General features: G+C 46.5%; 1 protein-coding gene across 1 annotated transcript; it reads right to left on the minus strand.

Annotated features, from left to right (window-relative positions):
• Positions 1 to 10097: 10097 nt before the first annotated feature.
• LOC142634290 (uncharacterized) lies at positions 10098 to 10889 on the minus strand. Its single transcript, XM_075808588.1, has one exon. It carries the CDS (start codon positions 10887 to 10889, stop codon positions 10098 to 10100), a length of 792 nt encoding a protein of 263 aa, XP_075664703.1.
• Between the last annotated feature and the right edge of the window lie 7202 nt (positions 10890 to 18091).

The raw sequence follows: 18091 nt of genomic DNA on the forward strand, positions 1-18091 counted from the left end.
TTTGTTTGTTTATGCAATTCTTCCATGTACTTAAAGGATTAAATATATTATTTTTTTATAATAAAAAAACCTCATGTAATATGGTTGAAAATTATTTAAATAAAGGTTTTACAAATTTGTAAGAGCTGTAATTAGAAGCCCAAGCCCAAGCCTAAGCCCACTTAGAATAGTAGTGTTTGTAGTTCAACCCAAGCCCTAACAATAAAGTTGTTTGTGAGTAGAGATAGGAAGGCAATCACAGTATAGTAGCTTGGTAAGCTTTAGACTAAAGAAGTAGTTCACTATTAAGGAAGAATGAATCAAGCAACTGTTGGAAAAAAAGCTCTCCTCGGTCTCTTTCGATGAAGTGTTCTTATATAAGTTTTTCTCGGGTTTCTATCGGTCAATATACTATTCTTTTTTTTTTCGTTCTTTCCTTTTCTATTTTTTTTCCAAAAAGTCCCTTCTTTGTAGAGCTTCTTTCTTCTTATATATCCACTTCCTTGGCATCTTGGCCCTCCACTAGTACACCCCAAAATTATTTCCTTGATACTTGTCTCATCAAGGTTCTGCTGAAGGTGATAGAAAGGGTTGCTAGCTATGAAGACACTGTTTAGAGGTCACTTCCTCATTAATGCAGTTGATAAGGTTGTTATAGGGTATTCAATGCAAGGGCGGTAGGTATGCCCCTTCAGGGAACTTCCTTCCACTATACTGATCCTTTCCTAGCATGCTATTTCTCCTACTCAGGTGTTCATAAGATGTTATGCACCTTCCCCATCATCTTCTCGAGTAGACCTACTTCTCGGGTCGGATGCGCTTTACAAATGAGTTGGTGTAGGACGTCCTTCTCCTTCTCCTTCTTGGTCCTCGGACACCTCATATTAGCCCCCTAAAGCCTTGCTATTAAAGCTTGATCTAAGAGTAAGGTTTTAGTAACACTGGGTTGGGTGGTACGTGCCAAGCGCGTTCCCATGTGAAGATGTCTTTTCAACTATCTTCTGCATGTCTCTGATGCTTCGGTATCCACATTTTTGCAATTATTGCATTGGGCGGCCGCTTGTCCCCCCCCCCATGTTCTATGGCATGATGAAGATCATACGATCCTCATTTTCCATAGTTTGTTGAGCGGGAAGTTTACCGCTCATTTTTTTACACCTATATAAGAAGGTGTTGGGAGCGATTCTATCCCATTTACTTTTTCTCCAATTTTTTGTTGAAGTAGCAGTCCGAGGAAGAGCTTTTCTAGTGCTTGTAGGTGCGTTTGGTCTCACATTTCGTACCACAAAGGGATTTACTTGTTGTTGTTATTTTTTGTTCTTTATAATTTAACCTTATAGGAACTCATGGGTAGATTCGCTAGGTTAATTGACACTCCCAAAGGCATGGCTACTTTTAGGGCTAAGTATAGGATTCCCGACAACGTTGAAATCTAACATTGTGAACTAGGCAAATGGTTAGTTATAAACAGGCCACCTGGTTCAGTAGTTATTCTGACGATCACCTTCATAAAAGGCAGGATGGAAATTCCCATGGGTAGGGTTGCTAGGGACTTTCTTATTAACTATAGGTTATCTCTAACCCAATGCTCTCCCAACCTTTTTAGGGTCCTCGATAGTGTAGATATGATAAACCAAAAGATAGGGACTAACCTCACGTAGGAACGATGTAAATTAGGTATACAATTGCCAAAAAGGAAAAGATACCAGTTACTACTTCAAGTGTAGGGTCCCCTCTGTTAGGTTAATCTCTTGTATACTTGAGTCGAATAAGGGCATGGACGAAGACTTCCTTATTGTCTCGGGAGACTAGCATGATGGATTGCATTATCCTACCCAAGATGGGGAACCAAGTAGGGTTCCCACATATTATAGACTAGCTTAGGGCATCCACTTTCTCCTGGTTGTTTTTTTTTTTTATTAAAAAAAGAAAAAGAAATAATCCACCCTGCAACTTACATTTTTTATCTACTTGCAGACAAATTTCATACAGCCTCAACAAAAAGCTTGGTAAACTTTGCAAATCTCAACCGAATCTTTAAATCAGAGATCTTTCTCCATCGAAATGGACAACTCTGGGCAATACACATGATCTTCGGATTCAAGCCCATCTCTAATCGCTTTCAAAATCCTAAGCACATGATCAAGGCAAAGGACCTAAGGCTAGCGTTGATAGACATAGCTGTTCCTAGATTTTTTATGCAACCTCCTCCGTCTGGCACCCAAAACGCACAATTATTGGCCCTACTTGCAACCAAAGTACTCTACTCCCAAGAGCAACCTATCCCCTCTGACGACGAGCAAGAAGAGCGTGCACTCGAACCTACTTAAGAGGACTTAGATACTTTGAAGTCTTTTATCAAGAGGACACCGATGGTTTCCCAGCCCCCACTCATCGTCGTCTTCCTGCTGCTTCTGTTAGTACTAGTCAAGAAGCATCCAACACTCCCAAAGCAATGGTTCTAGAAGAGAAGACTCCAGATTTGCTGGCATTACTCACTGCACATGCTGGGGTAATACTCCCACAATTCCTGTGGTAACTCGACCGCCAACCCCTGCCCCTACACGTGTTCCTTCGAGTAATGCTCCCTGAGAAGAAAAGAAAAAGTGGCAAAGGATCTGAGGGCACCAAGGAGGGAGAAATAACCTGCCCAATACAACAACCACCTGCCAAGGAATCCAGAGTCACGAGGGCTCAATAGAAAAAGAGTACGTCTTCTGGATCCTCCAAAGGTGCTAAAGGAGAGCAGCACTCTAAGGCCTCAATATGGAACCCAACTTTTGCATTGAGCTCAGGGGATCCAGTTATGGATGATGCCTCCCTTCAGGAACCCCAGAAGGGCAAATCTGGCATACTGTTCGAGTGTCTGGAGAAGGCCTTCTTACTTCTAGAAGACATGCATGAACTCCAGTCCTTACAAAAGCATGAGGTGTTTCTAGCACTCAAGAGGGACCTTTCCAAGGTATATATTTAATTCTTTATCTTTATATGTCCAGCACTTTTAACCATGTACTCACATATATGTTTTTGTAGGCTGTACAAGCATCCTTCGTTGCTGAAGAATGAGTGGATCACGCTCTGTCCAAAACCCATGAGGCAAAAACTAAACTGGAGCAATCCGAGAAAGCCTACGCTAACTCAGAGAAAAGACTTAAAGACACCTTATTCCATCAGGCCAAGGTGGAAAAGGCATAGAAGAATGCTGAATCGACCTTGGCAAGATTCGAGAAACAAGCCGAGGAGGCGCGGGTGTCTCTGAAGAACAGCTGGCCTTAGCGATTGAGAAGACCAAGCAACAACAGAAGCAGCTTGAAGAAAAAGGCGTCGAGAAGACAAAGGCTGAGCAGGCCGCATATGACACTGGCATGACAAAGACTGCTCAGAGCCTAACCACCTAACTCCGGGATGTTGCTCAGGCCTTTTGCATTGAAGTCTAAAGTGAAGCTCTGAACGCCGTAAGGGTGAATGCGGATTCCAAGTTGAGGGAGTTAGAGAAATTTTACTACCCTCAACCCCTCTATATTGCTCCCAACCCTACTCCTACTCTTCCTGATCCAAGCTCCATCTCCTCAGTGCCCAAGCCAGTTGTGACGTCAACTTTTGTCACTTCTTCTGAGAAAGTACAACAACCTCAATCTTATGTTGTGGAACTTAAACCAGAAAAGGTGACTGAAGTTTGTGTGGGCCTCTTTTGTAATGTCAGGCTGGGCCGCCTGCTGCTATACTGGGCCCAAGATTTTCTTCTGAGTTGGAGAGTTGGGACCGGTCCGAGAACAAACCTTCCTGGTCCGGCTTGTACACAAACAATGCCTTTTGGTAATCAGATCTTTATGGCAGACAGAACTGTCACGTTAGTTACAACAGGCAGATATAGTAAAAGAGGACAGGAAACAATAGAGATTTAAACAACATGGTCAGTGGGCCTTAATGCAAGGTGGCCGTTTTACAATATAATATCAGAATAATAAATGTCAGATGGAGAGTCAAGAGCGTATTAAGGAAACAAATGTTACCCTACCGCGATGGGCTATTTTACAGAACTTGTGTCAAGAAAGGGAACCACTCCCTCAACGTGACTAATTTCTCTAAGGGGAAATTAGCTGCTTTGAAGGAACGGGCCTAAGTGACTTTGGCTGATCGAGATTCTTTGTTTGGTTAACAGAGAGCATGAGTTAGAAGGGGAGAGGGAGATTAATCCATTCGGTACATGCCAATCACTCCATTCACTCTGTTTCTTTCTTGTTTCTGTTTTCTTTTACTCTTTTTCTTTCTTTCTTTTGTCTTTTCTCTCCTTACTTCTCTACGCCCTCTAATTCCCCTGTTTTCTATAATTTTTTGCTACTACTTTACAGAGGTTCCCTTTCTCCCGTTTTTCGTTCCCCCCTCTGTCCTCTCTGGCCGTTCACTGTAGGATTTCTTATATAGCCTCAGCCGTGCTTGGCTTTTTACCCCTTTAGCCCTTAACCGTTTTTGTCTGGCATGGGCTCCTTTGCCGACCGTCACTGACTGGTCAGTCACCCAGCCAGTGCTACCCTGCCTTAGTCAGAGAAGACTTTTGTTTTGCTCACTCTCTGCGGCATTCCTACCTGCCACGGGATGAATACTTTCCTTCCCTTCCCTTTACCCCTCACGGCATGCACTTGGTGGTTCCCACTCATACTTGCCTCTTTTGGTTCGCATGACTCCCTAGCAGGACATTGCTTCCAAAAGGACTTGAGCAGGAAACACAAAAATGAATTTTTCCCCCTCCCCACCGCCAAACCATACCCCCATTACCTCTGACCCATGACCTCACCATTTCCTATATTGGCTGAGCACAAGCTGGTGATGCTTGGGCTTTGCGCGTGCCTTACCTCCGTGCTTGTTCAAATCCTGCCCACTGCTCATCTGTCTGCCGCAGTCTGAACGTCAAACTGCTTAGCCTGCTGCTCATTTTTGGCTTCTTTTGGAGTGGGTTATTTCGCCCGACCTTTCTTTTGTGGCTTGCATCTTTTGAGGACTGGGCCATGCTTGTTCGTGGGCCGTTCCAAGCCTTTTATTCCCGACCCCTGTTACTTGCTTCCTACCACGCAATTCTGTCGTGCCTGCCATGAGGCCTTCTTGACCCCAAGCCTGCTGGGCCACTTTGGACCTTTTCTGTTCATTCTTTCTCTGAAGGCCCAATGATCCCTCTGGGCCCTTTTGCTACTTACGGGCTCCTATTGTCCCACCTACTTCCATTTGGGCGTCCTTGGCCCACTTACTCTCTCGGGCGTCCTCGGCCTTTTCTCAATTCTAAGTCTCCCATGGGCTTTTACTAACTTCTTGGGCTTCCTCGGCCCAAGCATTTCTCACTTTTCCTTTGGGGCTTATGGGTTTTTCACAGTCCCCTACTTTTTTTACTTGCACTACTTTGGGCTTGCCGTAGCGACTATGGCCCATTCTCACTTTTCCACATCTATACAGCCCATGGGTTCGTGGTTATTTTCTTTCGGGCCTTTTTAGGCCCACTTACTTCCTCAGGATCCATTTATTTTTCTGTTAGACCAACTATTCGTTGTTCCTGCCACTCGCTTAATGGTACTTCCACAATACTTTCCTCAGCCCATGACTTTGGGCCTTCCTCTCTTCTAGGCTTGTCAAAAAATGAGCGTCTACATTTAGCCCCCTGAACGTATGAAATGTTTCCGCAGTTCATACGTGAATAAATACTTTTCTATAATTTTGGTTTTCCTTTTCTCTTTTTCCTTCGCAGGCTTTTTCGAAAAGTGGACCCCAACCCATACATGTTTCCCTCCCTTTTTTTTTTTTTTTTTTCCTCTACCGTGAACAGTGTTGTCTCTTCGAATTTCCCAGTTTAGCAGTTATTCTGAAGTATAGCCTCCACTTCATTAACTTCTTCCTTCATTTCTGACAGACCCATTGTATCCCTTCGTACCCTTCCCCATGGCGTGGGTATTTAAAGCCAAGTCTTTTCAGATTCCGGGTACAAACAATCCTTCCTTTCTCTTTCCTTTTCTGTGCTTCCCTTCCCAATCCCTGCGAGTTTCCTTCTCCCTCAAACCGATACGATATGACTCCGGCAAAAGGTAAATCTTCTTCCCGCCGTAAAGGGAAGGAGATTGCTAATGATCCTGCTGTGCACGAAAAGGTCGGCTACTCCAACTCAGATCATTCCGATGAAGAAGCGGAGCGGCGCGACCCCAACAGCGAGTGCGCGCCTCTCCTAGACCCCTGGTACGATGTTCACGGCCATTTTCCTAAGGTTCCTAGGGACTATGTGCTGCCGCCGGTGGGCCGCGTATGGCTCGCTCTTTGCCGGCGCAGCTCCGACGTCTCTTGGGCTCCCTTGCCCTCTTCGATCTCTGATCTCTCCATCCGCCAAGGGGTTTCACTTCCTGTACCCATTCATTTCGAATTTGGGTGTGGTGCCGCTTCAGGTTGGAAGGAGTGGGTAGACCGAGAGTTGTCGGACACACACTTCATGGGTTTGCTTCAGCGGGCCGACGTTCTGAAGGCCATCGTTCAATCCCATTGTTTGGCGAACTTCAGGGACTTATTTAACCTCCGCCACTTAGTCCGCTGGTGGTGCACCACCACCCATACCTTCTTTCTCACTTGCGGTGAGATTACCATAACTTTGGAAGACGTGGCTAACCAGTTGCTTTTGCCCATTCTCGGTGACGTCGATCTTGCCACCCTTGAGCTCTCCGCGAAAGAAGAAGCCATAGAAGCCAAATTGAAGAAGCAGATGAGTGGTAACGTAAAATTGTCGTTTTGGATCAGTTCTCGCTTGAAGCTTTCCACCGCTACCAGCCGCGCAGCCTTTGTAGCATTCTAGTTATGTAAGTGTGTTTTTGGTTCTCACCCCCACTACGCCGTGAAGCCTCTGTATTTTCGTTTGGCTATTAAGATTGCTGCTGGGGTGAGCCTGCCGCTGGCACCTATGTTCTTGGGGCATCTGTATGTCCAACTAGACATCCTACAGAGCGACGAGAGTCGGGCGGGCTCTTGTCACTTGATTACTACTTCCGCTCACAGCACCGTTTTGCAGCACATGTTGTATAAGCGCTGTGCCAAGCATCTGACTAAGTGTAGGCCCGTGCGCTTTGCCAAAGGGAAGTACAGTTCATGTCTGGAGATTATTATGGACTTTTGTGGTAGGTTTGATTCAGATTTTCCTTTGGCTTTTCGTTGGGCTGGTTTAAAGCCAATTGGGCATCCTATCGTTGAATTTTTTGATAAAGGAGTTGGGTTTTCTTGGAGGGCGTATAGGGATTTAGGCAAGGGTTATACATGTATGGATTCTGTTATTGGTACTTGTACTGATATTGTTGGAACCACCACCCCGTTGACTGAGTTTGATAAGAGGGGCATAACATATTTGGTAGCCACCAACGCTAGGTGGTTACCTTACTTGGCTGATAAAGGTGTCAGGTATGTACATTATCCTGCCAATCGTGTGCGAAGGCAATTTGGACTTGACCAAGACATTCCTGATGGCTTGTCTTTTCTTGCGGAGTCCCCCACTTCTATCCGACCTTTCCTGCGGCATACTGCCTTCGAGTTCTGGAGCCAACACTTCACAGCAGTTACTATCCCAGGTTCTCAGAGGGAAGGTATGTGTACCGCCACTATGCATGGTTACCGGCAAGCAGTGATGATCTCGTTTGAGAAAGAGCTGTTGGGTAGCCGTGGGTTCTCCCTTATTCCGCCTAGTGGGCTTAGCATGGTTGTCTCCGCCAATCCCCGCCTGCTTTTGCCCTCTACATCTGTGTGGGCTTATGCTAGGAAGCAAAGTCATTTTGCCATATTTGAGTGGGTTGAGGAGGAGCAAGGGTGGTATTGGCATGATGGTGATTACCCTGCAGGCTGGGAAAAGAGGGTGAAGGTGATCAATGTTCCCGTGCCGACGAAGAAGAGTTCTGCTAAATCCAAGCCTGCAAAGAAGAAGGTAGGCGATGATTCCTCTGAGACTTGCTCAGATATTGTTCCCTTCGAAAGCGATGTGCCTCCTATGAGTGATGTGGTGTTGGAGAGCACCACTCCTCCCCCAGTTCACACCCGCTCCAGTAAACATTCCGCTGCAGGCAGGACCAAGCCTGCCATTCCTTTGCCCTCTACTGATGCTCTTCCCTCGAGTAGGACACGAGGCAGCAAAAGGAAAACTTCTCCCCTCGATACAAGGAGGACTCATCTGCTACCCGTCCCATTCCACTGGATGAACTTGAGCTTGAGGTATGACTTCTTCCTTTTTATTCCTTTATTATTATTATTTTTTTAAATTCCTATGTCTCCAACTTTCGTCCTTTTTTTTTTTTCTTTTTAGGCTGACCCTCAACCCATCTCCGAGTACTGTCCCTCGGCCGCGAAGATTTCTGCCTCCCAGGGCGTTCCAACGGAGGGTTTCTTTAATGGGGCGGAAGCAGTGTTTCCTGCTGGAACCCTTGCTACTCCTGCTGTTCCACCGGGAGTTCTTGATGAGGGGGTCAGCGAGACCGTTATCATTCCTGCTTCGATGCCCACTTCCCAGGAGAAGGGTTCTCCTGCTGCTGCTGTTCAAGCTGAGGCTACTTCCTCGACCACGCCGGTCATCATCTCCACTAATGACCCTTTTGCATCCCTATCTCAGGCCGTGAGGGATGGTTCTTCTTTGGTGGTCACCCCTTCCTCCATTCCTGATTCTGCTACACGCCGTCCTGCCGTAGACTTGTCCTCCGAAGAATCCGAGGATATCCTGGAGGATTCTGATGATGAACCAGCTAGGAAGAAGCGAGTCTCGGAATCTGAAGGAGAGGAGGAAAGTTTCGAGCACGGAGTTGAATACATGGGTACGTATTTCCATATGTCACCAAACTTTCTTCCCTCTTTCTTCTTATTATCTCTCTTCTGCATATAATATTCTTCCTGCTATGGTTCCCCGTTATATATATATATATAATTATTTTTTGCATGCCCATTCCTTCTTATTGCAGAGACCTCCAAAGAACAAGAAATGGCAACGGACAAAGATATGCCTACTATAACTACTTCTGCCACACCCGCAGCACCCGTTTCTACCATTCCTACAGCCCCCACTCCCGTAGGCCCTGGTAAGTCTCTTTTTTTTTTCTTCATTCTCTGTGTATTTCGATTTGCTTAGTCATGTGTTCTTATTCCGCTTCTGGTGCCATCTGCCAGGTTTGCTCCCCACCGTTCCTTCTCAATTTGAAGTGGGTAGTAGTTCTGCCACAGCACCTGATCTGGCGAGTGAGGCCGCGGCTTTCTTTACCCAATTTGATCAGCATGAGGTCAACGACCTTGGTCCAGAGGATTTCTGGGGTTTTGGGCCTCCCTATGTTGATTTCCATGGCTTTAGGGTTCTTGAGGATTGCGTCTTCCACCTCGAGGCAATTTATAGCAGCCGCGGTGACTTCATGCGGGAGTTCAGGTTTGGCCGTTCTACCAGGGAGCATTTTCTGAAGTTGTTGGGCAGTGTGATGAATGATGTTGAGCACAAATTTGTTGACACCGTCTCGACTGAGAGGATTCTTCAGTGGAGGGCAGCGATTCAGGAACTTGTCAACGTGGGGTTCGTCGTGGGGTTTGTTTTGGACTATCTTCGTGAGATTACCCGTGCTTATTTCATAAGGAAGGTTCAACCTGCCATTGAAGCTATTGACGCGCGTCTTGAGGTTTTGCGGAAGGAGGTGGCAGACTTAGAGGGTCGTCGTGAGCGCCTCGTTTCTGGCACTGATGGTTTTAGCCGCTTTGGTGACCAGACTCTCATCTCCGGCCTCCATTGATGTTTTATCCCAGTTTCTTTTCTGTTTAATCCCTTTTCGTATTTCCCTTATTGTTGTTTTTTTTTTTTGTGCACTTATCTAGCGGGTTTGCCATAACTTGGGTTTTATAACTATGCGATGCTACTGCCTTAGCTAATTATTATGACATGGGATGTTTTTTATAATGCCTCATAACTTTTCATTGCATATTCATGAAAGCATATTACAATCCTTTGTTTTGTGACATGGCCACTTGGAAAGATAAAAGGAAACAAAGGAAAATATCAGAGAAAGAAAAAGAAAAAGAAAAATGACATTCTAGAGTGGTTTCGTGACCTTTCACCCTCCTTCTTTCTACGCATGATAACGCTTTAGTCATTTCCCATTGATTGGGTCCATCAAGTCCTTGCCATCTGTCTGAGTTAGTCGGTAATATCCAGTGGGGTGTGCCTCCCTCACCACGAATGGTCCCTCCCATTTAGGTGCAAATTTAGATGGTCCTGCCATGCCTCTTCTCACATAATCCGCTACTTTCAGTACGAGTTGCCCTTCCATGAATACCCTTTCTCTGGTCATCCTACTGTAGGCTTCTGTCATCCTTTGCCTGTATCTGCGGCTGCGTTCCTGGGCTTCTTCTCTCTTCTCATCAAGCCCTTCCAGGTCCTCATATCTTTCTGCTGTAAAGACTTCTTTCTCTTTTTCCCTTTCTTTCATTTGCATAACACGTAGGGAGGGGGTCATTATTTCTGCCGGACCCATCACTTCCGTTCCGTAGACCAGAGAGAAAGGCGAAAATCCTGTGACTGACTTTGGTGAATTCTTGTAGGCCCAAAAGGCGTCTGGCAGGTGCGTTGCCCATCCTCCTGTATACTCCTGGCTCATTTTACTGATGATATTTATGAGAACCTTGTTCGTCACCTCCGCTTGCCTGTTTCTCTGCGGATAATAAGGCAATGATCGATGGTGTTTAACTTGGTAGAATTCCAGCATTTTCCTTACATCGTTGTTGACAAATGGTGTGCCATTGTCGCTAATAATTCTATGGGGCACTCCGAATTTTACTATTATATTTTCCTTGATAAAGTTGGCCACTGCCCCCCAGTAGCTTTGTGAAGTGGCACTACTTCTGCCCACTTGGTGAAGTATTCCGTGGCGACCAGGATCCATATGTACCCACGTGATGGTGGGTTAACGGGCCCTACCAAATCAAGCCCCCAGGTGTGGAATGGCCACGGGGTGACCATACTGTGCAATTGCTGCGGGTGGGTGTGGATCAATTTGGCCTGTACTTGGCAACTGTGGCATTTTTTTACAAATTCTGCTATGCCAGTAGTAACCTATCTACAACAAGCACCTGTATAACTTTTTCTTTCCTTGATGCTCTCCACATTCTCCTACGTGCACTTCCTTTATCATACTTTTTGCTTCTTCGGGGCCCAAACAGCGCAGTGGGTCTCCAGCATATCCTTTTTTGAAAAGGACCTCGTTGTGCAAAAAGTAGCGTGTTACTAGCCTTTTGAGCTTGTAACGCTCATTGTGCTTCCGTGGCAAGACGCCTTCTGCTAGGTACTGAGTGAATGGCTCCCTCCAATCTTCGCTGGCAAACACAGCGTAACTTTCCTCCCTGTCAGCCGCAAGTCGACAGGTTTCACATTGGACTTGGACCTGGTCCGCATCTTTCCCCATACTGGGCCAATAAAAACCTGCCCTTTGGAGTCTGCGATAGAGGCTGATCTCTCCGTAGGATCCGCAGGTCTTCTCGTGCATTTCTTTCAGCTTTCTCTGGGCCTCTTTTTGCCCCACGCATCTTGACAGGATCCCTCCTGGCATCCTACGGTACAGTTCTCCTCCTACCAGAGTATAGTCTTTTAACGCTTTCAACTCCGCAGGTTCGCCTTCCTTGATTAGAACGTCCCTTATGGGATTTCACCAATCCTTTTCACACTGTTCTTCCCGGAACTTTTCCTTCAAAACTTCTATGATTGATTCTCTTCTCTTGCTGACTTCTATCTTGGCACTATTTCCTTCAAATATTATTTGCGAGCCTAGCACGGCCAACGCATTTGCGAATCGATTCTAACCTCTCGGCACATGTTTTATTTCAAAGGTTGAAAACCTTTCTTCTATCTTCTGGGCCATCGCCCAATAAGAAGCTAGGCTGGGTTCCTTCAAGGAGAAGCTCCCTTTGGTCTAGCAGACCACTAAGTTCGAATCTCCCACCACCTTCAAGTGTTTAACCCCCATTTTAAGGGCCGTGGCTAACCCAGTTAGGTAGGCCTCATATTCTGCCGTGTTATTTGAGCAAGGGAACTCCAGCTTGAACAATAGTGCTACAGCCTCGTTTTCTTCGTGATATAGAACTATTCCCACCCCCCTAATTGGGCGGTACAAGACCCGTCACACTTCATCAACCACCGTTCCCCAACTTCTTCTGCCGTAGCCACTTCCCCAGGGACTCCGTCATCCAATGGAAATTCTTCTTCTCCTGGGAATTGTGCTAGCAAATCCGCTATAGCCTGGCTCTTTACTGCTTTGGGCGTTCCTGCTTTTAGATTGTATTGTGATAGTTGCAGCAACCATTGGGATATCCTCTCAGAGAGGATGGTTTGTCGCAATAAGGCTTTGATAGCGTGAGACTTAGTCATCAGCCACACCTCATAGGCTAGGAAATAGTGTCGCAATCTCTGCGAGGCGTACACAATTGCTAAACATGCCCTTTCTGCCCTCGGGTAACGAGTCTCTGTGTCTTTTAGGGCCCGGCTGATGTAATATACTGGCTGTTCTACCCCATTTCCATCTTCCTGAGCGATCAGCGCACCCACGAAGCATTGGTTGGTGGCTAAGTATAATAACCGTGGCTTCTTGCGGACTAGGGCTTGCACAGTAGGGAGGTTTATCATAATTTGCTGTAACTTGTTAAAGGTTGCCTGCTGTACCTCCCCCCATTAGAAATTTTGCCCCTTTTTTAGTAATTTCCCGAAGGCAGAGGTGATGGATGCTAGCCCTGGGATGAATCTCCAAATGAATGAGACCTTCCCCAAGAAGCTTTTCAACTCCTTCACTGTAGCTGGAGGTCTCATTGTGGCTATGGCTGTAGCCTTGCCTAGGTCCACATCTATTCCTCTGCTATGGACCAGAAAACCCAGGAACTTCCCTGAGGATACTCCGAACGCGCATTTGAGGGGATTCATTCTAAGTTTGAAGGTCCTACACCTTTCAAACACCTTTCTCAACACTTGAATGTGCTCCTCCCGCCTTTTTGACTTCACCACTATGTCATCTACATAATCTTCTAATTCTCAATGCATCATGTCATGGAAAATGGCCGTCATTGACCTTTGATAAGTTGCACTTGCGTTCTTCAACCCGAACGGCATTACTGTGTAGTAAAAGTTGCCTATGGGTGTTCTGAAGGCAGTCTTCTTCGCATCCTGCGACGCCATCCTGATCTGGTTGTACCCACTGAACCCATCCATAAAGGAGAACATGGCATTTCCTGCTGCAGAATCTATCAATAGGTCCATGTTTAGCAGCTGGAATTCATCCTTTGGGCAGGCTTTATTAAGATTTCTGAAATCTACACAACACCTTATCTGCCCATTCTTCTTCTTTACTGGCACAATGTTGGATAACCATCGTGGATGTTGAATGGGTTTGATGAATCCTGCGGCCAACAACTTCTGTACTTCCTTGACTATTTGGTCCTCTATTTCGGTATGGAAAATTCTGGCAAGCTGGGCTACTAGCCTGGCCTCCGAGTCCACTTTCAACGTGTGCACTACTAACCTAGGATCCAATCTTGGCATTTCACTATAATTCCATGCGAAAACGTCTTTGTATTCTTTTAATAATAGTACGAACTCCAACTTTTCTCTTTCTGACAGCTTTGAACTGATTAAAATGGGCCTTGGCTCGTGTGGGCCAGATCCCAAGTCGACTTCCTCCGTCTGTTCTTCTGTTGTAACCTGCGCATCCTTGTCTGCCGCAATCTCCTTGTTTCTTTCTTCACAATTTCCTTCTTCCGAGTCTTCCTGAGCTACGCAACATATCAAGCTTTTGCGCTGCTCTTCACTCATGGGGCCCACTTGTGTCTCACTCATGAGCCCCACGCACCTTCATAATTTATACACAATCCTGCCGTCGGGTCCTCGAACCTTGACGCATCGTGGTGTATCGTTAAGCTCTGCGGCAGATGCTTCCTTTCTTTTCTTCCTTTGAGAGAGTAACTCCCTTAGATTAGGTTCTGGGTCGTCTCGAACGTCTTCCCACCTAGGGACAAAAGTACCCCTTGGTTTTGATACTGAGCTTTCCCCAGACAGTGCCCATTGGTCGTAAAACATTGTTTCCACTAAATGAGCCTCCACCTGCTCAAATGGTGATGGGTTTGCCGCTATACGTATCATGCGTCCATTCAGCCTTCCCTTTACGCACTGGTGATAAGTAGATGGTACTAGCCGGTGCTTGCGCAGCTATGGCCTCCCCAGGAGCACATGGTATGAAACCTCCGTCTTTACTACGTGGAACCAGGCTAAAGAGGCTATAGGACCTACTTTTAACCACAGTTGGATATGACTAGCAGTGTATTCTCTGCTCCCACCAAACCCCGTTATCTCCATTGGGCACCCTTGGATCTTTCTCTCTGAGATTCCTGCCGCCTACAGGGTGCTTAAAGGTACCAGGTTCACCGAGGCTCCAGTATCCACCAAGGCTCTCTTGATGGGGATCTGGTTTATAGACGCAGCCAAGTAAAGGGGTCTCTTGTGGTCAGGATAGCCCACTTCCATATCTCCATCACTGAAGATGATTTTGGTTAACTCCTGAAGGAGAGCCCTAACTTTTGTACCTTTTGCTGACAAGCATTCTATTCTTGCCCTAAAAGCGATGCTTACTAGAGCCTCTGTGGTCGTCTTTCGTTCCTTCGCTATAAGACCTAGATTCGAACAGATTTTTGAACTTAGAGCTTCTCTGTAAAGTGGGGATAGCCGTGGCAGGCAGGGTTAGGTTTTTCTCCTCGTCTTCCCCGGGGTCCGCACAGATTACCACCGATGCTACGCCTTTCCCTTTGTGGTTCAGGAGTGGGTTCCTCTGAACTTCTTGCTGCGTCAGCTCCAGTGTCCCTTCTTTGATCCTTCGATGCACCAGCTTGCGGAGTGCCCAACATTCTGCCGTAGGATGTTGCACATAGTTGTGCAGGCAGCAGAAGCATGGGTCCCTTCGTTCCTCTTCTGTGGGCTCCCTGGCGACTTAATTGGGCTTAAAAATCCCATTTGCTATCCACTTATCTAAAAGAACATCCAATTCTTTAGGAGTGCATGGTATTGGCGGAGGGGTATCGTATTCCCTCTCGTCTGTCTTTCTCTTCCTGTCATCGGTGGATGCCGCCATGGCCTGCGGGGCGCTCCTTTTGTCGGAACTTGGCTTCACAGATTAGGCGGTCTTCCTGGCTTTTTGTAATAGCTGTGTGAACTGGGAAATTTCCAAGTTTTTCAGAACAGCTCTGTATTCTCTGATCATATTCGTCATACACATCTCCACCAATGTCTTCTCCTCACAATGGTCATAGCAATCCAGCGCTATGTCCCTGAATCTTTTGATGTATTCCATCAAGTCTTCTCCGTTTCTCTGCTTAGTAGCTTGCAAGGTGGCAAGTGTTACTGTTTCCTCTCCGTGGAAGTACTTAGTACAAAACACATCTACCATATCATCCCATGTTGGGATGGATCCCGGCTTCAGACCAATGTACTAAGTGTAGGCACAGTCGCATAGTGATTTCGAAAACTCACGCAGGCACAAGTCCTCGTTTAACGCATACGGGCCTAGAGTATCAATAAATTTGCTCATGTGCTCAACAGCACTCCCCTTTCTACCGTTATATTGTGCAAAGGTGCATGGCTCGTATCTTTCTGGATATGGCTTGCTAAGCACCCTTAACAGATAGGGGGTCTGCGTGCGTAGAACCTTTCTTTGGGTGCTCTGGCCCTCTCCTGTTCTAAGAGGGCTGCCACCTCGACCATAGTGATATAGTGTTGTCCTTCTGTCTGCGGGACACCTCCGACTAGCGTCTCTTCAGCCACATGCTCGAGGTCATACTGACTTCCTTTTTCCTTAGTCTTTTTTGTCTTTAAGTGGCGTATTTCCTCCATCATCTGCTGCTGTGAGTATTGTAGTGCTTGCAGCACCTCGACAAAAACATTGATCTCGTCAGCGGGATTACTTGCTTGCGGTTGGGGCTTAACCCCCGGATCATTGATGTTTTCTGCCTGGTTGGGCTGACGAGGCGTTGCTGGCCTTGACTCAGCCTGCGAGGGGATAGCGCTCATATTGCGTGTTGTTCTAGATCTTGGCAGCATTTGTTTGCGAGGATCTTTGTATCCGTCTGCTTCCCAACTCCCTAGTGGAGTCGCCAATTTAAATGTGTGGGCCTCTTTTGCAATGTCAGGTTGGGCCGCCTGCTGCTATACTGGGCCCAAGATTTTCTTCTGAGTTGGAGAGTTGGGACCGGTCTGGGAACAAACCTTCCTGGTCTGGCTTGTGCACAAACAATACCTTTTGGTAATCAGATTTTTATGGTAGGCAGAACTGTCACGTTAGCTACAGCAGGCAGATATAGTAAAAGAGGACAGGAAACAATAGAGATTTAAACAACATGGTCAGTGGGCCTTAATGCAGGGTGGCCGTTTTACGATTTAATATCAGAATAATGAATGTCAGATGGAGAGTCAAGAGCGTATTAAGGAAACAAACGTTAGCCTGCCGTGATGGGCTATTTTACAGAGCTTGTGTCAGGAAAGGGAACCACTCCCTCAACGCGACTAATTTCTCTGAGGGGAAATTAGCTGCTTTGAAGGAACGGGCCTAAGTGACTTTGGCTGATCGAGATTCTTTGTTTGGTTAACAGAGAGCATGAGTTAGAAGGGGAGAGGGAGATTAATCCATTCGGTGCATGCCAATCACTCCATTCACTCTATTTCTTTCTTGTTTCTGTTTTCTTTTTCTTTCTTCCTTTTGTCTTTTCTCTCATTTCTTCTCTGTGCCCTCTAATTCCCCTGTTTTCTATAATTTTTTGCTACTACTTTACAGAGGTTCCCTTTCTCCCGTTTTTCGTTCCCCCCTCCGTCCTCTCTGGCCATTCACTGTAGGATTTCTTATATAGCCTCAGCCGTGCTTGGCTTTTTACCCTTTTAGCCCTGAACTGTTTTTGTCTGGCATGGGCTCCTTTGCCGATCGTCACTGACTGGTCAGTCACCCAGCCAGTGCTACCCTGCCTTAGTCAGAGAAGACTTTTTTGTTTTGCTCACACTCTGCAGCATTCCTACCTGGCACAGGATGAATACTCTCCTTCCGTTTACCCCTCACGGCATGCACCTGGTGGTTCCCACTCATACTTGCCTCTTTTGGTTCGCATGGCTCCCCAGCAGGACATTGCTTCCAAAAGGACTTGAGCAAGAAACACAAAAATGGATTTTTCCCCCTCCCCACCTCCAGACCATACCCCCCTTACCTCTGACCCATGACCTCACCATTTCTTATATTGGCTGGGTACAGGCTGGTGATGTCTGGGCTTTGCGCGTGCCTTACCTCCGTACTTGTTCAAATCCTGCCCATTGCTCATCTGTCTGCCGCGGTCTGAACGTCAAACTGCTCAGCCTGCTGCTCATTTTTGGCTTCTTTTGGCATGGGTTATTTCGCCCGACCTTTCTTTTGTGGCTTGCATCTTCTGAGGACTGGGCCATGCTTGTTCGTCGACTGTTCCAAGCCTTTTATTCCCGGCCCCTGTTACTTGCTTCCTGCCACACGAGTCTATCGTGCTTGCCATGAGGCCTTCTTAACCCCAAGCCTACTGGGCCACTTGGGACCTTTTCTGTTCATTCTTTCTCCGAATGCCCAATGATCCCTCTGGGCCCTTTTGTTACTTGCGGGCTCCTATTGTCCCACCTACTTCTATTTGGGCGTCCTTGGCCCACTTATTCTCTCGAGCATCCTTGGCCCTTTCTCAATTCTATGTCTCCCATGGGCTTTTACTAACTTCTTGGGCTTCCTCGGCCCAAGCATTTCTCACTTTTCTTTTTGGGCTTATGGGTTTTCCACAGTCCCCTACTTTCTTTACTTGCACTACTTTGGGCCTGCCATAGCGGCTATGGCCCATTCTCACTTTTCCACATCTATACAGCCCATGGGTTCGTGGTTACTTTATTCCGGCCTTTTTAGGCCCACTTACTTCCTCAGGATCCATTTATTTGTCTGTTAGACCCACTATTTGTTGTTCCTGCCACTCGCTTAATGGTACTTCCACAATACTTTCCTCAGCCCATGACTTTGGGTCGTCCTCTCTTTTGGGCTTGTCAAAAAATGAGCGTCTACAAAGTTGA

This window comes from Castanea sativa, chromosome 1 (genome assembly GCF_040712315.1).
Source record: "Castanea sativa cultivar Marrone di Chiusa Pesio chromosome 1, ASM4071231v1".
Taxonomy (NCBI): domain Eukaryota; kingdom Viridiplantae; phylum Streptophyta; class Magnoliopsida; order Fagales; family Fagaceae; genus Castanea; species Castanea sativa.